The sequence below is a fragment of the Hesperophylax consimilis genome, chromosome 20 (genome assembly GCF_061612785.1).
Source record: "Hesperophylax consimilis isolate HC1 chromosome 20, BYU_Hcon_1.0, whole genome shotgun sequence".
NCBI classification, from domain to species: domain Eukaryota; kingdom Metazoa; phylum Arthropoda; class Insecta; order Trichoptera; family Limnephilidae; genus Hesperophylax; species Hesperophylax consimilis.
In genome coordinates, this window is record NC_142855.1 from 19,812,996 (window position 1) to 19,839,776 (window position 26,781).

General features: G+C 35.5%; 1 protein-coding gene across 2 annotated transcripts; it reads left to right on the forward strand.

Annotated features, from left to right (window-relative positions):
• LOC149414293 (uncharacterized) lies at nucleotides 1–26,781 on the forward strand. 2 transcript variants are annotated; one of them, XM_089643709.1, is made up of 4 exons: nucleotides 1–83; nucleotides 9,399–15,360; nucleotides 16,248–16,320; nucleotides 24,156–26,781. In XM_089643709.1, exon 2 carries the CDS (start codon nucleotides 9,452–9,454, stop codon nucleotides 14,519–14,521), a length of 5,070 nt encoding a protein of 1,689 aa, XP_089499835.1. In that variant the 5' UTR covers nucleotides 1–83; nucleotides 9,399–9,451; the 3' UTR covers nucleotides 14,522–15,360; nucleotides 16,248–16,320; nucleotides 24,156–26,781. The 2 variants fall into 2 exon arrangements, with proteins under 2 accessions (XP_089499835.1, XP_089499834.1); XM_089643708.1 differs by having other exon boundaries at nucleotides 43–421.

Consider the following 26,781-nt stretch of genomic DNA (forward strand, 5'->3'; position numbering starts at 1 on the left):
GCGGAGTTATCAATCTATAGATAGTTGATTTATGTCGTGTAGTGACATGGGCTCAGTACGAAAAACTCGAAGATATTGATCTAGTGAGTGGTTCATTTATGGTTCCTCACTTATCAAAGCTAAAAGTGGCAAGTACTAAGTAGTCGCCAGATAGTTGATTTATGTAGTCGCCCTGCTATATCCAAGCTCATAACTCATTACAAACACTAGACGGTCACCTTCTAAAGCCGGATTAACAATCGGTTCGTCGCCTTATTAATTATCGCAAATTAGTCTAAATCCACGGCGCGGCGGACTGACAAAATACGAACATCGCGTTTCCAGAAAGTGCTTCGATGGTGATTGAGAGAACTTCCAGAACATCCACCCAATCCGCATTAAAAGACGGAGCGAGCACAGGAGCAACGAGCCGCCGCTTTTGGTAAGCATATTTTAAGGACTTCGTTATCTTGAAGAGCCTCGACTGCAATGCGGATCTGAGTTGGAGGGTTCAAATCCCAAATCTATTTCATTTTACTACTCGAGAAGCGTCGTCACCAAAATTCCTATTCTATTGATTTGTCTTGAATTTGGTTTGGCAAGAATGATTTTCTAAAATCTATATACAGGTTGTTAAGGGACGCACTTAAATCATTGGTTAAAGTAAGTCAAGTACGTATTTACACCCTGTATTTACCTGCTTTATGTATAATAGAAAATGATAATTGTTGACAAATTTCTGTATATCTACATCCTACATCTATAAAAGTGAAGTTAGTAGGTAGATATATAATTTAAAAGATCCATTATTATGTTATTTCAATGTATCGCAGTAAGCCACCAGTTAAATAAAATAAGATACGTTCATTCTGATTCTCAACCACATGTTTGGTTTTTAAATACTTGTTTGGACGTATAACGAACGGTAGGTACGTATTATATTTTAAAATTTTAATTAAGGATTTTAATTATTATATTTTAGGTGAAATTAGGTTCTTTGGAAGATAATGCAATATACATACCTTGGTCTTACAATAGATGTCAATTTTAACTGGTCAAATCACATTGAAAATGTATGTAATAGATTAAGATCCATATTAGGGAAATTTTATCACCTAAAAAACTTTGTTAATAAAAATATATTATACTGTATATATAATGCATTAGCGGAATCAATTATAGGATACGGAGTAAATAGTTACGGATTAACATATAAAACGTACTTAAATAAAATAGAACAATTACAAATCCGTTTCCTAAAATTGATATCAGGCAAAAAAAAAATACAATTATGTGAAGGCGATTATAAAAAAATGTTTTCTTTGTGTAATGTGCTCTCTATACATAGTAGGATAGATTACCAACTAACGCTAGATGAATTCTAAAAACCTGTAAACCATAACTACCCTACTAGGCATAGAGAAGCACAAATGTTCATTGTTAAAATATCGCAAAATGTATACGGAGATAGAACAAAAAGACATAAAATTGCGGAATTATTTAACTCATTACCAGAAGATATTAAAAATGAGACATGTTATTCAAAAATAAAAACGAAAATTAGATTGTTCTACCTCCGTCAAACATAAAAACTATTAATATTGTGGATCAAGATAAGTATCAAGTTCAAATTAATTATATTATTATAAGCTAACACATAGAAAAAGTGAGAGATTTCTTACAATTAAACTGATTGATCAGTTTGGTAGGATCTAATTAAGAAAATAATGTACAAATAAAAAAAAACTGAATAAACATATATAAAAAAAAAAAAAAAATTAAATTATTTTGTTTTTATTAAAAACAGTAATTTTATTTTAGAACTAAAACGTATATGAAAACTTTTTTTATTTCAAATATGCTCAGGAGTAGGTATACTAGGTATTGTTCCATGATAACTCAACACAGTGACAATTCAACACACTTTTAAAAAGTGATATAAAGTCATTAGAACCGATGATTTTTTTTTTTAACCTAACCTAACCTACATAACCCAATTAAAGTTTTTGTTTCATCACTTTCCATGACTTTATATAACTTTAAAGATGTGATGATTTATCCGGTTACCACTAGGTATATATCTCTTTTGTCAAAATTCGCACATTTGAATTTATTTTAAAATAAAGATTGCTTCTCATAAAATAATTTAGTTTTGTTATTATTCATCAGTAGCTGATGTGGCGTTGCACCACTTTTCTCTACTTTCTAAACATATAATATTAATGTATTATATGCATTAACCTTCCGGAAGAAATTTTCTAAATGATCGTGGAAACCCTATCAAAATCCGTTGGGTAGTTTCGAAGAACTAAGCGCACAAACAGATAGACGTAGATAGCGACTTTATTTTAGTATAATAGAGATATCAACAGTTAATTAACACGAAACTTATAAAAGAAAAGAAATATCAAATTGCTCTTCCCGTCACATACATCTGTAATCTCAGTATCACTAGCGGCATATTCCCCAGCCATTTTAAAAGTGCAAACATAGTGCCTATTTACAAATCCGGAGACAAACTACAGGCCTATCTCAATTTTAAATGTGCTCAGTAAAGTACTCAAATATCTAGTGAAAATCCAATGTGTAGACTACTTCGACAAACATAAAATCTTATCAGAAAATCAGTATGGTTTCGAAAGAACATGGGAGTACAAGATGCAATATTAAAAGTAACAGCGACCATTCTAAAAAAATTTGACCAAAAAAAAAGTTGCATCGCAGTATTTCTGAATTTGAGAAAAGCTTTTGATACAGTGTCCCATAAAATCCTCCTTAAAATACTGGAAAAAATAGGTATTAAAAATTCAGCTTCTAACTGGTTCAAATCATACATAACACACCGCAGCCACTCACTAAAAGTAGACAATATAACAAGCCTCAATAGATCATAACTTACGGAGTTCCCCAAGGAAGTAAATTGTATTTAATTATATTATTATTAAGTTCTGAGAGTATTTTTTGGTTTTTGTTATTGTTAGAGCTGTTTCGGCTTTCAAGGCCACTTTCAACAGTTTTAAAATGGCCTTGCAAGCCGAAACAGTTGTAACAATAACAAAAACTAATAAAATACTTGCAGAACTTAATGATTATATTATTAAATTTGATTTTACATTAAATTTTAAAAAAAGTACTAAAAGTTCTACGAATTAAACACAAAACCAATAAATATACTAATTTAATTTAAATATTTTTTAAAAGAAAGACAATCATTCCCGGGTTACGAATAACCAGACAATATTTAAAAATCACCTACTACCACCACAGTAAGCGAAAGATAATGAATAATATAAATGAATGATAGTTAATATAATATAATTAAATAAGTTATAATACGGTTAATTATATTCGTACAGAAGGAACCAATTCGAGCATATGCTTCATTCAGGTGTCGCTTGAATATTTGCTTCTCGATATTTCTAGGTAATTTGACAGTGTCACTAGAAGAAAGGTTTTTCGTGAAAGATGGTAGTTCGATGGGCGACAATTTTATATTTTTTGTTGCAGATAACGTCTGTTTGATTCCGATTTTTGTTATATTCTATTGATACATTATATAATGTAATGATACTAAAAGATATTGGTTCTCTTTCGCCTTGTAAAATAATTAATTGTCTTTCTAGACTTTCTGGTAAGTAAAAAGTTAAATTCATTTTATACTAAATTAATCAATGAAATAAATAATATTTTACTGTAAATTAATTTGCGGTGCGTTTGTGCGGGAATTCCTTATTAAAAGGTTCTTATTTCAACAATATTTAGTGCGCCATAAATTATTAAGATACTATAATAATAATTATTATTACTGTGGGTAGGGTAGAATGCAAAACAAAAAGTTACATTTGACACACCAGTTAATTTGGTTTCGAAAAACGAAATGATTAAAATCAATCAACGTGCTAATAGTCGGCTGATAGTAATGATAGTAATGCGATAGGATAAGGGTATCTTGCACAAGAAGTAATTGAAATGCGATAGGGTATCTTGCACAAAAAGTAATTGCAATGCAATGGGGTATGTTGCACAAGAAGTAATTGCAATGCGATAGGTTATGTTGCGCAAGAAGTAATTGAAATGCGATAGGGTATGTTGCACAATAAGTAATTGCAATGCGATGGGGTATGTTGCACAAGAAGTAATTTCAATGCGATAGGTTATGTTGCGCAAGAAGTAATTGAAATGCAATAGGGTATGTTGCACAAGAAGTAATTGCAATGCAATTGGTATGTTGCACAAAAAGTAATTGCAATGCGATGGGGTATGTTGCACAAGAAGTAATCGAAATGCGATAGGGTATGTTGCACAAGAAGTAATTGCAAAGCAATGGGGTATGTTGCGCAAGAAGTAATTGCAATGCAATAGGATATGTTGCACAAGAAGTAATTCCAATGCGTAAAACCAAAGACCGAACCTCCACGGTAAACATAAAATAGTTCCTCACGGTTTTATCTTGTTCTCTTGGTCTGGATATATTCATTAGGCTGTATATTGTAATAGTACAATCACTAATTGTTATTATATTAAACATTATGTTTCACTTCTTCAAAACAACATTACCTGACTATACCATAACTTTAAAATGTACTTGCTTGATGTTGTATTTCTATATTTTATTTGGTTAAAACGTTTATGTATTTATATTATTATTTAATAAGCATTAATTTTAAATATTATAAGTGCATTTGTGGGTTCCCTAAACATAACTCTTTTAATATTTTATCCATATTTTATATTTTAATAAATTTTACAATAGTTTGAACATGTAGAAGAAAAACTTTAACTAAAAAACTTGGTTCATTATCAGAAAAGACGCCATAAAACTAACAGAGTTCAAGAAAAACCCTATAATAATAATACCTCCAACTTCTGACATTTCCCCTTAAGGTACGATTCCGTGCCACTTGGCAGTCGGCAGACTTTAGCAGCAGACGTCGACTGCAGTACCGCCGACGGCAGACGGCACTACTTAATGCTGTCGCGTAGGTTCCAAAATCGACGGCAGTGACGGCACTGCAGTTGCGTCCGCTGCATTACTGCCGACGGTTGTGTCTTCCATATATAGTTATGAATAATAAAATGCTGCAAGTGTTATTGCAAGAAGAAGACGATGACGATGATTTATTATTGTATTACTACTCAAGTAGAAAGCCTGTACTGCCAATGTACTTAAATAGACTGGAAGAAGGCGCTTATGAAACTTTCATAAAAAGACATGAGTGAAGACATTTTCAGAAGTTATTGCCGTTTAAATAAAAAACAGTTTAATTTTGTAATCTCTTTAATTTATAATGATCTTGCTCCAAAAACAAGGCGAAACGCAATATCGCCAGAAGAAAAATTGTTCTTGACACTAAGGTAAGCAAATTAAAATTATTTTGTAATGAATTACACAAAAGAAATGACGAGCTGTTTCACAGCATTTGAACAATTCATCAAATTTTAAAGTTAATTTTCTAGTTCCGCAAAGGTTCTTTTCAAGCTCTGTTATTATAATCAATATTTTGCCAGTTGAACCACAAAGCTGAAATAATAACGCCATAGCTCAGTGGTCAGAGCTGTCGACCGGAAATCGAAGGGACACGGGTTCGAGTCCCGTTGGCGTCATGTATCTTTTATCAGGAGATTTTTCAATGTGGATGAGTGTTTCAGGCGAACAATTATTGCTTGTAAAATAATTGTTACCCTTTGTGCTATGCATAAAAAATCTTGTCTTAAAAACATTAGTTTACCAAAAAATAATAATTAACTTTGAATTTTGATAAATCGTTCACACTCTGTGAAACAACCTGTCCTTAGTTATATTAAGCTACTGGTTTAAATATTCCGGCAATGATGGAATTTTTTCACTTGGTTCCGAATAATTATTAATAGAATCCATTTTTCCTTCATTTTGTGCACATGACAAATCGGTCGGTTCCGAATAACAGCTAAGAGGAGAATACACATTTACTATTGTATAGCTACTATCATCAGAAGCACTTGTCATGGCGGTATCAGCGCTTCAAGTAGATGGTGTTGAACTAGCTGCATTGTCTACGGCCATTATCTCGTACTTGGTGAGAACTTCAAAGATATCTTTTTTAGCTTTTATTTGAAGCAAAATTGGTAATTTCTTTAAAACGTGCTCAATATGATTAGCAAACGAGCTGAACTCATCTGTTTTTTCATTTTGAGAGGTATTTTTCAACATCATCATCATCTCTCTTGCTATGGGGATGTTTTCTTATTTGCTTGTACGCTGCGGTAAGAGGAACAGATATATTATCTTCAGACTGTGTGTCAGCATTCCCTTGCTCGATATTAGGTACAGAATACGTGTCGTCATTCCCTTGCTGAGTATTAATCTGTGCCGACTCTGAGGACTCTTCAGCGGTGATTTGTGATGACTCCGATTCATCATCTATGTTACCAATAGTAGACCTCTCTTGCGGAACATTTTCTAAAAAGGACAATAATCTGTACAAATTCAATTTTGTTCGACTACTTTTCGGAGCTGAAGATCCAGTGGGAAGTTTATTTTTGCGTTTAAAATGCATATACCCATCGCGAATTGTCTTCCACTGCTTTTTACAATTCTCACCTGCAATTTAAATATTCAATATTAGATGATCTCTCCTATCTCCTAATCTTATCCCAATTTATTTTATGGTCTATGCATAGTCAGTAATTTAGTATAAGTATATGTACATTTAATATTTAGTTTTCGTTTGTTTCAGATTCATGGCAACAGGAGAAAGTTTTACTTCCTTGGCATTTCATTATCGTATATCAAGATCATATATATCGAGAATAGTACAACAAGTATTACATTTACTTCGACTAAAACTTGTTCCAATTTGTATACCTCCTCCTACTAAAAACGATTTTCAAAGAATCGAAAGAGACTTTTGGGAAAAATGGAACATGCCAAATTGCGTCGGTAGCATCGATGGCAAGCATGTCCGTATAAAATCACCACAGCGCAGTGGATCTCTTTTCTTCAATTATAAAGACTACTTCTCCATAGTATTGCTAGCAATAGTTGATTCAAACTACAAATTTATTGCAATTGATGCGGGGTCGTATGGAAAAGAAGGAGACAGCAGTATATTTAAAAAGTCAGAAATGGGAAAGAAAATACACAACAATGCATTAAATTTTCCCGAACCAAAAAAGTTACCATGAACAAATGATATTTTGCCACATTTTCTAATTGGAGACGAAGCCTTTGCTCTTGATACATTTATGATGAAGCCTTATTTTCAAAGAATCGCAAGACATGACAACCAGAAAGATATTTTTAACTACAGGCTATGTCGTGCTCGGCGCGTGGTCGAAAACGCTTTCGGTTTATTATCTCAAGTTTTTAGAGTATTTTATATACCTATACCGATTTTGCCAGAAACTTGTGACGTCTTAATAATGTCTGCCTGTTGCTTGCACAATATATTACGAGATGGTTATCTTGAAAACCTACAGATTCCAAGATACCACCGCAGTGAAGAAGAAACACCATCTGATAATATGATCAGAATGGCGCGTTCAAGAGGTTTTGCTAATGTTGGAGGCTTAGCGATCCGAGACACACTAAAAGAATATTTTTGTTCCCAAGTAGGTGAAGTATCTTGGCAAAGAAGGGTTGTAAATCGTACACAATAGTTGGTAAAAGTTTATAATAAAAAAAATTTAAAAACTTACTGGTTTTATTGAGATCTTGAGCGATCTCTTTCCAAACATTTTCTCTTTCTCTTATTCTTTGATCTTTATAATTAATATTCTTGCAATTAAATAAGCACGGATTTTTAGACATTAAATTAATAAGACTTACGCTCTCTCCGTCTGTCAACACGTCCATTATGTCAAAAGTCGACGGCAGTACTATGCTTGCACTCGAGTGCCGTCTGCCGCTAGGCGTCAGTCGTCGACTACAAGTGCCGCGCGGCATTTGTAGTGGTGTGTCGGAAACGGTCCAATACAAGTTCATACAGTTAAGTAGTGCCGTCTGCCATCGGCGGCACTGCAGTCGACGTCTGCTGCTGCCGACTGCCGCGTGGCACGGAATCGCACCTTTAGATTCTGATGGCAGCATGCTACACTAGTGCCTCGTAACGACATGAGTTGTGCGCCGTGGTTTTCTTTCACACATATAAAATATATTCAATAACTTCAACATGAACAGAATACAAATGGAACTGACACAGCTTTTCTGAATCAACCTTCAAATTTGTATAACTTTACTTAATCAAGATAATTTTATGTCAACGTTTCTTAGCATCCTGAAAAACGAATTGGAGTGTTTTTATTGTTTGTAATTATTATATCTGTAACTGCACACACAGAGTCTACTTTATGGGATGTTTTTGATCATTTTTAATAATATTGATCAAAATACAAATTAGAAAGCGTAAAAGCCCGCCACAAAATACTAAATATATTCAATTTGCCGCCATTGAAAGAAATATCAATATCGACATGCTACAAAGGCGTCTAGCGGCCAGCGTTGTTGATGTTTAATTTTAATTTTTATTAAACTTCCGATTTAGTTGTCCGGGTTAAATCTTCCCCAAAGGAAAAACTTAACCCTTCCACTCACTTTTCCACAAATGATCATCTAGTCAATCAACATTATGTAAGTGCATTATATAAGCAAAATAAATACAAAACAATACAAGAACACGTCAACTCACCAGAGATCAAATGGGAAAATAATTCACCGACTCCAGATATTTTCATATCAGAGGGTTCGGCTCGGTAGTACTTCTAACAGGGCCTATAAATCCTACTGATCCCTCAACATAAATATTTAAAAAATCTTTTGTTATCCTACATGTATTCAAAATGACCGACTTTTGCATCTTTATATATAATTTTTTTGATAGATATAATACGCCTAAATTTTTAATTAGAGAGCTAGGTATAATGCCAGTAGCCGAAATAACAAATGGTAATATTTTTATAGTCTGAGAATGCCAAATTCTTTTTATTTCATTTCCTAAATCTGTGTATTTTCTTATTTTTTCACTAACAGATTTTTGAATATTACAGGAATTTGGAATAGCAACATCAATGATATAAGTTATTTTTTTAATTTTGTCATGTAAAACTATATCGGGTCTATTATGACTAATCGCTCGGTCTGTTAGTATAGTTTTATCATAATATATTTTATAAAATTCGTTTTCTAAAAATGAATTTGGTTCGTATTCATATTATTATTGATTAATTTGTTTACCGCTTTTGCAATGTATTGGTTTTTGTACTGTTTTTGCAAATAAATAAAATATGAAAATATGAAATAGGTATATGTTGCCAATATCTTACTGGAGTTGGATGTATTAAATATTATAGGAAAGTTGGGTCGAGATAATTTTTATAAAATTAACCCAGTGTTCTTTTACATAAATGCAGTTCCGCAATATTAATTAATTAATCATTCACAGATTCATTCATCAGTTGCCAGTTGCCAGTTGAAAAACATTTCCATCTAGTCAAGATGCAGGCGGACGCGAGATTGGCTTATAGCGCAACCAACTTGCAGGAAACTCTTCAATTTTATCAGCGCATTGATGACAACACAAATAAAATGGGTTTGGAACCACATCCTAATAACGAAGTTATGGAATCCTTTGCAAATCTGGCGAGTTCGGATTGTTTGGAGGAGCTAGACCTGCCCGAAGGGTGGTACCTGCTGACCACCGCACAGAACAACTGGACAACCGGATACTTCGGCTGTGCGTTTTGGAACCCTTCGCAGCAGCAGATTGTTATTGCACATAGAGGAGCGGATGTTGGAGCACTCGGGGCTGACATTAAAGGTATTATCGGTTACAAATCAACAAGATGGATGAGCTCAGCGGTGTCATTTGCAGATAATATTAAACAAGTAATTCTGAAAACTAATAAACAACATGGCAGCCGTTTCGTAATATCCATCACGGGGTGCAGCCTCGGGGGGTGGTTGGCCGCAGTTACAGCCATGACAGTCAAATACCTCAAGAGGAAGGGCAGTGGCTTTTGTAAGATTGACAACCCCGAAGAAGGCCTCCACGCGCATTCCCTGGCCTTCGACAGCCCGGGGGTTGAGGAAATGCTGATGAACATTTGCAGAGATTACAATATACAGTATGACGGATCCACGTTAACCAGGCAACTGGACATAACATACTTTACTGGACACCACTTGAAGGGAAGTAAACTTCAAATCGATCCTGAATGTGGCAAGCACTCAAAAGAAACACCAATCTTACCATACAGCACTGTTAAATCACAGCTCGGGGTATTTTCCACAGAAGAGCTTAAATTAATACAAAATTGGAGCTTTTTTCAAAACAATGCGATAATAAATAAAACTGAAATTGAAAAATTTCTCCTCCGCCAAAACCTTGAAAAAATAGATTTCCCACCATTTGAGATTAATTCAAGAAGGAACACTATTACTTGTGATTCGGAGGAAGATTTAGAAAATGTTATACGTTTAACTAAACAACTATTGCGGTGGTTTCCCGCAGAGATCATGGAAGCTATGCATTTACAGAACCAGAGTATAAAGTCAGCCCCCTTATACATGGCTAGCCTGGCCCACACCAAAACCTTGCCTGAAATCCTGGACTGCGAGGACACCTTGGGATTGAAGTCATTCTTGGAATCTTCTAAACGCGTTTTACAAATAATTGTGACTAGTGATTTTGAATTTCAAGTCGCCAGATTGTACAATATATTGATTCTCATGGAAAGCCCAACTTTGGACACAAAATACTTGAAAGAAAAATATCACACTATATTGAGTTGGAATCAGATGACAACTTTAAGTAAGATGATAGATTTCAAAGGCTTAATCGAGACTGATGTTCACATCAGTAACCTGATCATTCTTAATTTTGAATCTACAAGTATAATCACTAGCCAATTAACACCAATACTTAAATATTTAGTTGAGTTCAAGAAACTTGTGATCATTCTATCGCAACCAATTGATAAAACATTATATGACGAATATGAACTAACCGTTGAAACTAAGACTTTGGAAACATTTAAACTAGAAGACCTAACTCCTTCGTCTAGAAAAAGAATATTCTCCAGAGATGTAATTACCATAGGTGAAGAAACGCTCAGCCTCGATCTTTTACTGGGAAATGACTGTGAAACTCCCAACGAGAAAATAAATCAACTGATTTCACCCATCTTGATGAACCTCACGATGGACAACCTGAGCATAGAAACAATCCCAAACAACCTTCCGAGACTATGCGAATTAGACACTCTATATTCGAAGGGGAACAAACTAGTAGACAGGGAGAGGCTGACGGCACTACTGGAGAGGAGTGGGGCCGGTTTACCACTGCTGGTGATCAGCGATCCAGAGCAGCTCAGCCAGGACTACTGGGAGGGGGTGGAGTCTGCGCGGGGGAGGATCTTCACCACCGAGGAAGATGGACAGGACCTCTTTCTGGAAAAGTGTCGAGAGGAGTCAGATAGACTAATATATTGGTTTCATTTATCCGCTGAAGGCTTCTCCCTGAACGAAGTTTACAATGGAAATGTATACATCCCCAGGAAGTTAAATAGTCGATTCATCATTAAATCTATGAATGAATTTGTTCAGTTCAGCGGATATAAGGATTTATTTATATTCAAAGATGTGGTGGATAAATCATCACTTATTGGACCCTTCAAATTATTCAAAAAGCATGAGGATTTATTCGTCTCAAAAAATTGCTTTCAAATTGAAAAGCGTTCTAACGAATTGAATATCGGAAATATAAATACAGATGGATTTTTCAACATACATTATTTTAAAATGCTTGAGATTGAAGGTAACCCTTATCTGGTTTGGCAATACTCCCACGGCTCTCTGGAAGCCATTCGCCCCTTCATCACCATGGACTACAGGGACCCCATCGAGGAAAGAGACTTCAGCATTATGAAGAAGAAGATGACCATCATTGCTGCCGATCCCGGTATGGGAAAATCCACCAGCCTGACGCGCATGTCGGAACTCATTCGAGACTCGGGTATTTGGGGATTGAGAATTGACCACAATTTCAAAGGTCAGGCTGACAATCTAAAAAAATTACCTATCAGACTAAACATGCAATCGGTTACAGATTATTTGATACACGCATCGGGTTTACCTACCGATAAAAAGTTGTTAAGCAGTATTTTGCAGAATTGCCTTGAATCTGATAATTCGAGGCAGGTTTGTGTTTTGATCGATGCATTTGACGAGATTTCCGAGGAAAACCAAGTTAAAATGTTAGAGCTCTTGAAATATTTAAAAACGGCAACAACGTGTCAAACAGTAGTCACCACACGTGTATATCAACAAAAACGTCTCGAAAAAGAATTGGGAGAATTTGCGGTAAAACTGGAAGAAATTACAAGAGAAAAGCAGGAAGATTATTTGGTGAACTTCTGGCTACCTCACCTAGCCTTAGAACTCCCAGAACACGGAGAGCTGGAGAAGGAGAGGCTGTGTAAGTTTGCCAGAGAGCTGCGGGATGAGGTGGAGGGAGTGCTGGGGGTTGACGTGGCCAAGTTAATGGGCGTCCCGCTGCAAATCCGTATGCTGGCTGAAGTGTTCCTCCAGCAGGCCATACAGGCTGTATTGTATCCTAAACAAGTTAAAAACTTAAGCAAAATCACCAATCTGTTTGACTTGTTTAAACAGTTCATCGAAGTCAAGAAGAAAAAATATTTTGAGCAGAAGAATAATATTAACAAGCTACCTCCTACCTTTCAAATTGCTGTAGTTAAAGAAATAATGAAAAAACATTGTGTCTTTGCTTTCCAGAACGTTGACCCCACGTTTGTCATGCAAAATTTCTCAGACACAGAACTATCCCACCAGGAACTGGAAGACATAAGCAGTCTAGGGTTAATCCAAAATAAAACTGACGGAACTTTTCATTTCATTTCCATGTTACAAGAATATTTTTGCGCTGATTTCTTCGTCAGATGGCTCAGACAGGGAAGAAACAGTAAAGAAGATAACATAATGATTAAAAATGAATTTTGTAAAATTTTGCTCAAGCCAAACTATAAAATAATCAGAATGTTCATCGAGAGTCAGCTTGAAACGACACCAATACCTCTCGAAGAACTGGAAAATCACCCGATAATGTGCCAACATTGGTCTGATCATCGTCAGCTATTCTACCACGACAATAACAAAACTCCATTGCATATAGCAGCCGAAGAACAGAATACACGCATTGTTGGAGTCCTTCTCCGTGGCCCGAGCAGCGGGATATATGAGGAGGCCTATTTCTCCTTTATATCAGCAAAAGACAAGGCCGGGAGAACCGTGCTGAATATAGCTTTGGAGAGCGGAAATACCAATATTGTAAACCAAATAACTGAAGATGTGAGGAGTTTCTCGAACAAGTCAATCGTAGGACTAATGCTTGCTACTTTCTTAGATATGAGAGGCGACGTCAGATGCAAAAATAATTATTTTGAAGAATATATTTCAAATACACCCATACAGTTTACTAGCATAAACCTGGCCTTGGAAAGAACACGTCACATAAGAGAAAATAAGTTTGAGCCATTTATTACAGCAGTGAGAGATGATGACTACGAGACTGTGCTGAATATCTTCAGTGGCCTGGAAAGTGACAAAGAGCGAGCCTACTTATTGATTGCCATTGATGGTAAGGGCGATACTGCCATCAATCTAGCGGCGAGTAAACAAAAGCATACATTGTTTAAATTATTTGCAAAACAAGGAGTTTGTGTATCGCGTGATAAAGTTGGACGGACCCCCTTGCATTGCGCTGCAGAGCAGGGGTATGTTAGTATTGTTAATTTTTTATTAAATCAATCTGAAGAAACCTATGAACACATAAGCCATAAATACTTTGAAAATGAGAAAATATTTGAAAAGAATATCACATTAAACTACGAAGACAAATCTTCCATAAATTGGCAAGATATACGGGTTAATATTATTAACTCGGCAGACAGCGATGGCGATACTGCCCTGATAAAGGCTGCACAGAATGGACACTACGAGGTGACAAAAATGCTGATAGAGTACGGGGCAGATATTCATTCTGCAAATAATAATGGTGAGAGACCCCTGCACCACGTTGCACTGAATGGAGACCTCATTATGATAAAGCTGCTGCTAGAACTGGGGGCTGATATTCATTCTGCAAATAATAATGGCGATAGACCCCTGCACCATGCTGCACTGAATGGACACTTCATTGTGATAAAGCTGCTGCTAGAACTGGGGGCTGATATTCATACTGCAAATAATAATGGCGATAGACCCCTGCACCATGCTGCACTGGGGGGACACTACGAGGTGACACGCATGCTTCTAGAGCGCAGGGCAGAAATAAACACTCAGACTAAAATGGGTAAAACAGCGTTGTCTGAGGCAGTATTCGCTGGACATGTGAATATTGTAAAGTTACTTCTGGAGTTCAATGCCACTACATCATCGCAGGACGCAAATGGGTGCACAGCTCTCTCCAAGGCTGAAGAGAAGGGACACAAAGAGATAGTTGATCTTCTCCGTGGTCACCAGAAAGCCTCACCCGCTGAACACCTATAGGACTATACCACCTTCAGCTGGACTTCAATTGTAACAACTGTTATATTAGTTATATCACTTAAGTACAATATTCATTCTAAACAGTGAATAAATAATATTTTAAAACATGTTTTCTAAATCCAAGTACGATTGAAATATAAACATTATCTGTTTATAATAATATTAAAAGTGTAAGTGCAAAATAAAACTTATGTAAATTCTACACCAAAAAGTGCTTATTTAAGATTTATTCCCAAATGGTCAACTGAACAACAAATACTTCGAAGTTGTGATTATATGTAATATTAACAAGTTACATAAAAAACTATAAATAACATTACAGATTTTAAACTTAATACAATTAACTTAAAAAATATTTTAAACTTTCAACATAATAATAGTACATAATAATAAAAAAAATTGAAGTTTTTTAAAATAAAAGTTAATAATAATTGTGTTAAGATGTATGAAAATATTAGTTATTTATTATCAATTTGACAATATTACATGTTCTATGCCTGCATCAATAATGTTTTAAATAAATAAATTGATAAACCTAACCCCAAAAATCAACCACAGTGTAGCCATAATCTTCGTCTGCCCCTGGAACACTCTAAATGCAGCAGAATCCACCTCTGCCCCTGGACATCTCTTGAGGGAAATACTCTAAATGTAGCCAGAATCTACTTCTGCCCCTGGACATCTCTTGAGGGAAATACTCTAAATGTAGCCAGAATCTACTTCTGCCCCTGGACATCTCTTGAGGGAAATACTCTAAATGCAGCCAGAATCTACTTCTGCCCCTGGACATCTCTTGAGTGAAATACTCTAAATGCAGCCAGAATCCACTTAACTATAAGGTAAGCATTCAGATAATGTTTTTGGGTAATGAAGCGAGTATTTGAAACAAATTATTTCAGACGGCAAACAATAAGCAAGAATCGTTTGCCACAACCTATGAATCACCTCAAATGTTGCAAAGCTTTAAGCCCAAGTCATTATTTTAAAATTGTTTCAATATTTTGTTATGAGAATGTGGCAAATATTTTTTAATACATATTTATTTTACAATATCTATTGTGTAAATATAAAATGCGAATTGAAATGACAGCCCACCGAGTCTTTTCAAATCCACGTAGATACACACCTCATGCAACCCTTCAAGAGAGTTGTCCACCTATAGGAAATGTCCTGCTGTCTCCCTCCAGTTCCTCACGGCCAGGACTGCGGTGTTTGCCTCCACACATGCAGCCACCAAGTGTAGGCCTCCCATATTCCTGCTGAAGGGAATTCTCTCTCACTGGACACCTCTCTTCCATTGTTGGTAGAAACGCGTCCTGTCCAGCGAAGCCGTCACAGTTTAATAGGCGTCGAAGCATAGACCTGGTTTCAAAAGGATTATTAACCCTTTAGTTACCGAAAAAACTAAAGAAGTTTTTTTTTAAATCAACTGAAAATTGAAACAGAGCCACCGAAAGTTGATAGAATGCATTGTCATCGACAACGAGTCTATCTGGCGAGTTTCAGCTCGATCACATGTCGGGAAGTGTGGTCAAGTGTGGAAAACCTAAATGCTAAGATTGAAAGGGTTCATGGTTCTGGGTCCTACTAGTTTCCGGACACTGTGTTGCAAATTGTTTTTACTGTTGGCGTAGTACACAATAAACACTAAAATACTATTTCATGGAACCTGTGAGTTTAAGGTGGACTATAAAATGATATTGTAAATTTTTATTTTCATCTCTAGAAGCCCTCGTCTCCGCACCACGTTCCAAACACCACGCACCACCCACCACGCACCACGCACTTCAATCCCTCAAGTAAATAAATCATTTTAAACTACTACTTTTAACATTTACTTGATTACCGCACAAGAGTGCCAACTGCCCAGAGCCAATGAGACTATGGCATTCCCATTTCAGACTGAAGGAAGTGAACAGGAAAAAGAGATGGGGAAAGTGAAACCTGCCTATTCAGACCTGGTCACTTAGCACGGATAGACCCAGTTAAAGCAGTGATTCTATTCACACAAGGGCGATACTGACACTGTTTACAACTTGGTAATGTTGCTAATTATATTATATCGTATTTACACCATTATATATTGTTTTATTTATTCATTCAAATATTAGATACAGAGGAACAAATGCAGATATTGTTAAATTACTTCCCAACTTATACAGTCGGGAGCAATTGGGACTCTTGTGCGGTATTCACTTCAAAAAGATAACAATTCTAAAGATTTCCTCAATAACTGTGCTTGTGTATTTGGGGGTGGGGGTGGGGGGTGATAATGAATTTATATTTAAACTAAAACATAATGTACTTATAAAACATAAAACGCTAGTCTATACAGTTTGACAAACTTAACTTTATTTGCGGTCGGTGAGGTCACTAGTGTAGATATTTTGAAGGGGTTAAAATTTGTTCGCGTGCGCGTCGGCGTGGCGCACGTAAGGTCTGTTTACGCAATTTTTTTAAATCGTATATTTTTAAAATTAAGTAATTGATTTAAACGAAACAAACGGCAAACGCACGCAAGTGATAAATAAACATGGCAAATCCATGTAGTTGCGGATTCGTCATAAACGAAGTTCTGGCTTTCGTTCAACAAAAGGTTGAAGTGATGGATGACATTAGTCTAACCCAAGTGTGTGATATGTTTACGGAACAAGATATCGACTCCGCAAGAACTCTACTTACGAGTATTCTGGGCCAACCTCCAGGCCCCTCGACGAGGAGAATCGGTGAGGGAAAAAAGAAAAGGTCAATCACTGATTTGATTAAATACATGAGAGAAACTGACGGCAAACTTCTGCCAAAATTTGTTGTTTTAGACATTAATAAACTTCCACCAGTAACGTTTGATCATGTAGATGTAACTACTTTGTTAAAGGAAATAATAATGTTGAAGAACGACATGCGTAATCTAAAACTGAATGCATTGAACGATAACTTCGCAACTTGCGAAGATGTTACAAAAATTCGACAAGAACTGCAAGATTTTAAAACAACATATTCATTGAAAATAAACAGAGATGATACAACGACATCTGTTGACGATGATACAACGTTAAAGCCCACCTGTAGCAAACTAAATCATCAGGCGAACATCAAGCAAATGATGCCATCTACCGATAACGTCTCAAACAATGTTAAATCAAACGAGCCAACCCAAAAAAACAATGTGTGGAATAAATCTCACAGAGGGACAAGTGTACTGGATAAAACCGATCCGATGACAGTAAATAAGGCGCTCCCAACAGAAAAAAATAATCTGAAGAGCCCTGTTAATCAAACATCGGAAACCACGAATGATTGGAAACAAATTACCTACAAAAAAAGAAAAAACTCACGTATTTTAATAAAAGGAAAAAACGAGAGCTCCGGGTTAAAAGTACTTCCAAAACAGAGGTACATAGTTGCCTCCCGATTCGATCCGGAAACAACTACCGATGAAATAAATGGTTTATTGATCTCCCACAAAATACATTGTAAAATAGATAAATTTCTGGCAAAATCAGGCGAGTTTGCAACTTTTAAAATTGGAATAAACAGCGAAAAATTCTCAGAAATTATCAAGGAGGAAATTTGGCCACCAGGTATCATAGTCCGAAACTTTATTTTTAAAAAACCGATCTCCACGCTGAACAGAGAAGATAAAACTTCTAAAAATGGATCCACATAAAAATGTAAATTTTCTACGGATCGCATCTCAGAACTGTAGGTCGATTCGACGGACAAAGCATTTTATACAAGATTTATGCGAAACTAATGATATAATACTACTCCAGGAAACATGGGTTCTACCAACAGAAACAAACATATTTTCAAAAATTCATCCCCAATTTTCAGGATATGGAACTTCAGCCGTAAATCTAGCTGATAGCCCTTTAATTGGACGACCTTATGGTGGGGTCGCAATCGGATTCTCTTTCTGTCGACATAGTGGAATGCTCTGAGCCAAGACTGGCGGCAATACAACTAACTGTAAACAGTGGCAAAATATTATGTTTTTCAGTTTATATGCCGACAAATAAACCCGAAAATCTCGAGGAATTCACAAATTGCATGAGTAAGGTAAACGCAATAATCAATGAAAGAAATTCGACGAGTGCGATTATTTTAGGCGATTTCAATGCAGATCCCAAAAGTTTGTTTGGCCGAGAACTAGAAATTTTTTGCAAAGAGTTTTGCTACGTCTGTGCCGATATCAAGTTGATGAACTGTAATACTTTTACATACGTGAGTGATGCCCATAGTACCACAAGCTGGCTAGATCACTGTGTCGTCACAAAAGCTCTGGAAAACGCTATAGCTAGCGTAGATATCCAATATGATGCAGTGTGGTCTGACCACTTGCCAATGTTAATAAATCTCAACCTTCAATTTTTACCAGCCTTTGTGGAATCGTGCAATGATAATATGATTGATCCTTCTAGATGGAATCCAAAATCGAATGTTGAAATAACAAAATATACTGAAACTATTAACAGCAAACTTCTAAACATAATTCAAGATTTCGACCAATCAGACCTTGATATAAAATCAGCGGCACAATCACATGAAAATCAAATAAATTCCTTGTATAAAAATGTTGTAGATGCACTGCGAAGTGCTGCCTCTACCACATTTAATAACAGGAGCCGAAAAAATAGAAACATTCCGGGATGGAATCATTTGGTTGCAGCCAAATATGCAGCATCGAGACGCGCCTTTCTTTCATGGCTCGAGGCCGGAAAACCACTCTCAGGGCCAGCTGCCGAAGACAGGAAGAAGTACCGAACGATTTTCAAAGTAGCTCTGAAAAAATGCCAACAAAGAGAAATCCAACATCGAATGGATGCTATTGCCACCTCACTAATAAATAAAGATTTCTATAAATTTTGGCAAAAAACCTCTTCAGAATTGAAAACCAATATGAAAACTCCTCTATGTGTGAATGGAGTAAGAGGAAAGGAAAATATCGCCAATGAATTTCGTAACTTCCTCTCCATGGCAGGTGAAGAAGTAGCGGAAAAATCTCTGAATGTAAATTTTACTTTGAAAACCGAAGGTAATATTACCACTAACAGCATTACTCCACATATGGTAGAAAGAGCTGTAAGAGAAATGGCTACAGGAAAAGCCACAGGACATGACTCAATAGCTCTTGAGCACATCAAGTATGCTGGGCCAGCGATTCATGTTATCCTAGCAAAACTATTTTCAAATATTATGCGTCATAGGTACATCCCGAACGAAATGACAAAAACGGTAATTATACCCATAATTAAATCAACAAAACTTGATCCATCCATTATAAATAACTACCGACCGATTTCACTCTCGACCGCCCTGGCAAGAATATTTGAAAAAATTTTATCGACGGTCGTAACAGACCATCTGACGACAGAGGATAACCAGTTCGGATTTAAATCTGCACTGTCAACATCTATGGCAATATATTCCTTAAAAGAAACCATTAGCTACTATAAACAAAGAAAAACGCCAATTTATACCTGTTTTCTAGATCTAAGCAAAGCGTTTGATCGTGTTTGTCACAATAAACTCTGGGAAAAACTCAGGAAAAGAGCAGTTCCAGAAGATATAATAGCGATTCTTTCAATTTGGCACACGCAGCAAGAAAATGTGGTGAAATGGTCCGGCGAGTTTTCCAACCCATTTTATTTGAAAAGTGGCGTAAGGCAAGGAGGAAGCATGTCTCCAGCACTGTTTAATATATATACTGATGAACTAATTCAAAGACTTAATAACAGTAAGATAGGTTGCCATGTTCAAGGAGTATGTGTAAACAATATTAACTACGCAGATGATATGGTTCTTCTAGCACCGTCACTTAGCGCACTGATAAAACTACTCCAAATATGTGAAGATTTTGCAAAAAATCATAACCTTGTATATAATACATCCAAATCAATAGTTATGGTTTTCAAATGCAAAAACGAAAACATGCTAACACCTTCAGTATGGCTAGATGGAAGGAAAATGGATGTTAGTCGTAGCGTCAAATACCTGGGACATATTATCACAGACGACCTGAAAGACATCGAGGATATGGAATGGCAAAGAAGAGCGATATCCGTTAGAGCAGGTATGCTGTCAAGGCGTTTTTATCTCTGCAGTACAAATGTGAAAAAGATACTTTTCAATGCCTTTTGCACTTCGCTGTATACGTCAGAGCTGTGGGTGGATTACACTTCATCCCAATGGCATAAGATAAAAGTTGCTTACAATAATGCATATCGCCAACTATTCTGCCTACCGAGATACTGCAGCGCCACGGAAATGTTCCTGGAGGGACGAGTACACTCTTTCAGAGCGCTTCTCCGCCATCACATGGGAAGCTTATGGCGCAGACTACGCCAATCTAATAACAAAATCATCGCTGCCATGGTTGCCTGGATGGAGTCCCCTCTGATGGCCCTCTGGAGACGGGAGATGTGCAAATATCCCCCATAAACGGCTGTTCACGATCATTTTTGTGTTTATATAATATCTTTTTTCACTTAAATTCCGCTTTTTTGTGTCTATCGGAATCACCTATGTTATTACCAAACTTATTATTATTTTTATTACTTATCTATAATATTATTGTGCCAGCGTCTGGACGGTCTGGGCCCTCTGATTGGACGAATTCAAATTGTCTGTTTCGGCTAAATTCCGCGAACTTGAAAATTAATACCCGATGTCATACTAAAATAGGATCACCAGATTTCTTCAAAAGCATCGTTTCTGCTAACATAATTTTTGGATAATATCGAAGAAAATAAGTTTTAGAAAGTTCACAATCCATTGGATTAATTACATTACAGTAAAAATTATCCACAATTACGTTTTATATATTTGACGTCTGTCAAGAATCAACTTTAAAATGTCAATCCCTCCTTTACCGGCCGATGGAGTAGTTTTGCTATTGGCCGACAGAGCGCATAATAGCGATATACAAATACGTACAATTTCATTTATTCAAACAATGGTAATTATTTAAGGGGAAACTACCGTTTTAATACGCATTTAAAAATAAAACAAACATTTGATTCAACTTAATGACAATAAACAACAACTCTTTGCATGTACGATTTTGAAAAATTATGATATTTAATATTATTTACGTAAATAATAATTTCGCACTATTTGACAGAGCACCGACATGAAGTTAACAATACGCGGAAGTATAGGCACTGCCAACCCAATAAAATAACATGAAAGACAATCGGAAGATAGAAACGCTTCGTTGATTGTAAAATTAGCCAACAAATCTCTAATCTGACATGTACTTATATGTATAATAAAACAATCATTTTGCCAGGTATATAATATATATTAAGGTATTATTCGGAATCGCTGGACAGGGATAATACGAAATATTTTTGAATAAAACCTTCGGATTTACCTAAATTAATATAAAAGGAATCTGAATGCATTTGGGTATTTTTTAATTTTAGCATTTTAATTTTTAATTACGTAAAATTAAAATTCACTTTCGTTGTATTGGATGACAGCCGGAATAATTTCTATTGATGATATTTTCTTTTTTTGGTATTCCTGATACGAGTGGCTAGAATTTTTACCATTTACTCTATGCAAATACCATGTAGGTGGTACTATTTTAGCCAAGCTCGAAAAATAAAATAAAGGTATTTTGGTTTCTTTTACAAGTAAGGAAATATTAAAAAAAATGTTATTATAGGTTAGGATAGATTAGGTTGGGTTATGCTAGGTTAGGTTAGGTTATGTTGGATTAGTATAGTTCAAGTTAGTTTATAGGTTAGGATAAGTCAGGTTATGTTAGGTTAGGTAACGTTAGTTTGGGTTATTATAGGTTAGGTTAGATTGGGTTATTATAGGTTAGGTTAGATTGGGTTATTATAGGTTAGGTTGGGATATAGATTAGGTTAGTTTGGATTATTATAGGTGAGGTTAGGTTAGGTTAGGTTAGATTATTATAGGTTAGGATAGGATATAGGTTAGGTTGGATTATTATAGGTTAGGTTAGGACATAGGTTAGGTTGGATTATTATAGGTTAGGATGGATTATAATAGGTTAGTTTAGGTTATTATAGGTGAGGTTAAATAAAATAATAATGATAATAATAGCCAAATAAATCATTTGTGCTTTCTAAGTAGGCACTATTTTGCCGGAATATTGTATTTCATTATATTTTTTTAATTTACGTTTTTCAATTGTCTCTAGCCGCTCATTTCAGGAATACCGACAAAAGAAAATGTTATCAACAGAAATTATTCAGGCTCTCATCCCATACAGCGAAAGCGAATTTTCATTTTACGTAATTAAAAATTAAAAAGCTAAAATTAAAAATTTCCCAAATGCTGTTCGATTCCTTTTATAGTAATTAAGGTAAATCAGAATGTATTATTTAAAAATATTTCGTATTTTCCGTGTCCAGCGATTCCGAATATTTACCTATATTAATTTACATTTAGCCATTTAGGCAATTATTCGGGAAAGGTAAAGTTTTACCCGAACAACTGTCATTCTTACTATGCCTAAACTCCTTCCTGTTCCGTGTTTTAACAATATATACTCACCCTCTCTCTGTGAATGACCTAATATCTACCTATTAAATGTAACTGTTGTTAGTATCACTTAAACTGGGCGAAGCCCAACCAAGTGCCGCCCGAAGGGCCTAGCAGAAAAAAACCCGCGGAGCGGGTTTTTAACTGCTAGTTATGTATATTATTTCAAATATGGAATGTATTGCATTGCACTACCCCTGCATACATTCTGGAATAAATTCTTTTTTTTTTTTTTTTTTTTTTTTTCAACTTCCGATTTAGTTGTCCGGGTTAAATCTTCCCCAAAGGAAAAAGTTAACCCTTCCACTCACTTTTCCACAAATGATCATCTAGTCAATCAACATTATGTAAGTGCATTATATAAGCAAAATAAATACAAAACAATTCAAGAACAACACGTCAAATCACCAGAGATCAAATGGGAAAATAATTCACCGACTCCAGATATTTTCATATCAGAGGGTTCGGCTCGGTAGAACTTCTAACAGGGCCTATAAATCCTACTGATCCCTCAACATAAATATTTAAAAAGTCTTTTGTTATCCTACATGTATTCAAAATGACCGACTTTTGCATCTTTATATATAATTTTTTTGAAAGATCTAATACGCCTAAATTTTTAATTAGAGAGCTAGGTATAATGCCAGTAGCCGAAATAACGAATGGTAATATTTTTATAGTCTGAGAATGCCAAATTCTTTTTATTTCATTTCCTAAATCTGTGTATTTTCTTATTTTTTCGCTAATAGATTTTTGAATATTACAGGAATTTGGTATAGCGACATCAATGATATAAGTTATTTTTTTAATTTTGTCATGTAAAACTATATCGGGTCTATTATGACTAATCGCTCGGTCTGTTAGTATAGTTTTATCATAATATATTTTATAAAATTCGTTTTCTAAAAAAATAAAATTCTAAATTATTATTATTATTATTATAAGTTATTTCCTCATTTAACCGCCTGCAAAGTTAACCCGTCGAGCTGTTAGTGAAATTAACCTATGTATTATTACAAAATGGATTTTATTTTAAATTGCATCAGAAATAATCAGGTTTCATAAATTTGCTCTATAATATGACACGATTAACGGACGACATTTTTAATTACAGCGTCATCAGGAGGCGACAAGGAAGAAACGGAGATGGCTCACAGATGAGATGGGCTGCAGACCTAAAGAGAATTGGCGGCTTCCGATGGATGAATGGCGCGAGAATCGGCAAAGCTGGAGGCATTTGAAGGAGATTATATCCAAGACTGGAAGACAGAAGGTTCACACATAAGACCAAGTGTTAATCTTCAATAGAAATGTGTAAATTCTTGAATAATGATTTTATTGTGGTTCAGGAAATACTTGTAATGCATTTAAGGTTTTTTTTTTCATTTTTAATAGGTAGCATTTTCAATCTTTTCAAAATACAATCATGCATCATTTTTGTTAGATTCCTTCAAAGTGGAAGCAGTTTTCATGATTATTTGCTAAATATGTAAACTGATTAATTTCATCTATAAAAGTGTTCTTTACTGACGTGTGAAACTGTGAACAGTTAGTAACTGTAATCGGTTGTTTAAATAGTACAAATGTCAACTGTCAGTTAACAAGACTCAAATTGTAATAATATAATGATAGGTGTATTGGACATGGACCGAACAAGTCCTGGACAGAGATGTTGTATGAATGGCATTGAAGCCAAATCAAGGGTGAGGGGAAATTGCCTGGCAGCCATCAGCCATGTAAAGTGGTGCATAATGAACTATTATAATTCTGTTTGTGTGTTGTTAATGCAGTTATAACAGCTTATGATCTTTTGGGGTATTTGATGAGACAAGACATGACGTTTCACACATCTTCCCCATCACCCCGCGGCTTCAAAGTGTTCTCGAATAGCTCCGTCCATGGGTTTTTTGGTTCATGGTGTTGGAGGGTAAGCAGTTTTAAAAACATACATTGTTCCATCTTTGAGGTAGCTAGAGAAATTCTGATAAAAAAGAACCGGTTCCTGAGAATATTTTTGCATCCTACCTTTTACGTGAATGAGTTCTGTATAAATATCTGAAAAGGGTCCAAGAAGCCAAATAGTTTTTTAGAGCTGATTACCATAATTTAGAGCTAAATGTTTCTCTTAAAGAGCTGAGTTGGCAGCACTGTTTTGTTTAAATGTGAAACCGCGCAAGAGTCTCAACTGCTCCCAACCATCTAGAACCAGTGAACTATGTCATTCTCATGCGGGGTATGTTGTGAGACTGAAGGTAGGGGGAGGGGAAGGAGATGAGGAAAAGGAAGCTGGGGAAGTACCTGGCTCTCCAGATCTGGTCAACTATTGAATTCTGAATGGTGGTCTTACACCAGGGCGATACTGAGAGTATCTTCCACTCTAGAACGTGCCACGAATACACTGTATATTATTATTAGTGTGTAATTTGTGAAATAACACAAATTGATAAAATAAAATTAACTTGCGCACGTCGGGATTTGTACCCGCGACCTCCAGCTTACTAGTCGAGATTCTAACCCCTTGACCACTGAGGCTCTCATATGAATGGGGTGAGAAATATTCTCTAAACTGTGTTAGAAACTGTCTGTTTTTCCTCTCTCATATGAACCGGGCCACTTCAAGACCTGCATCAATAAAACCCTTCCTACAGACCCTACCTTAACCCGGCTCACAATGTTGCCCAACCGGGTGGCGATATAGTTCCCCTGCTTTTACACTGTACAGACAGGAGAGCTCTCGTGACATAAAAAAAAACACTACGCTTTATATTCAAATCTTGAAGTTAAGCACATGATAATGAAAATGTACACCTTTTGGAATCAAACGAACCGAAATTAATAATTATTTTTGAAAATTTTGTTTGTAATACATTTGTCTAATAAAATGTGTTTTTAATTTTTTTTTCGCCATCTGTAATTTTTAATACAAAAAGGAAAGTGAGCCATTTTTAAATTTAATTAAAAAAATGAAGTTTTCCTTCTCTTTTTTAATATTTTATAAAATACAATATGATTATTTAAATTTACATAATAAGAACATATTTCAAATAATAATTAAACATGTTTACCTTTACGAGAGTCTAACACTCGTGTGTAAAGGGATTAAAATGTAAAAATAAAATAAATTAAAGTATTTATTTTATTAAAGCGGAAACCCTCCGACCTTCTGATAGAATATGCCAGAGGCCTGAGGGGTTAATAAATTACTATTGTTTTAACTTAATATTATGTTTCCTACCAATAATAAAGCTTAAATAGTTATAAAATATTATTTTCATGTAAAATCCCAAATGGATGTTAATAATTATTTGTAATAACTAGACATCGGATTATATGCATTTGCATATGCAAATGCATATAACTCTCTACTTACGACGTTAATGCATATTTCAGCCTTTTTTCCGAAATCGTGCATATTTCGTTTAATAGCGGGAGGTATCATCTACGTATAGGGAGCTAGGTGACTTGGTTGCCTGTAAAATCCTAGAAAAAACTAATCATTCAACTGTTGCTCGTTTCATAAATGATTCCATAAGATCTTTGTTTCCCGATTGTTCTGTGGATGAAAAAATCTGCATGTTTGTTTCTGATGTTGCGCCATACATGGTGAAAGAATGGCCAAGCCTTGCAAACTTTTTATCCAAATTTACTACACATTACCTGCTTAGCTCACGGGTTTCATCGCCTTGCAGAAGAGATACGGCAAGAGTATGGGAATGTTAATAAATTGATTTCCTCTACAA

Bases quoted from the DNA above. Each gene is read 5' to 3' on its own strand.
- LOC149414293 (XM_089643709.1), top strand. From the start codon at position 9,452: ATGCAGGCGGACGCGAGATTGGCTTATAGCGCAACCAACTTGCAGGAA.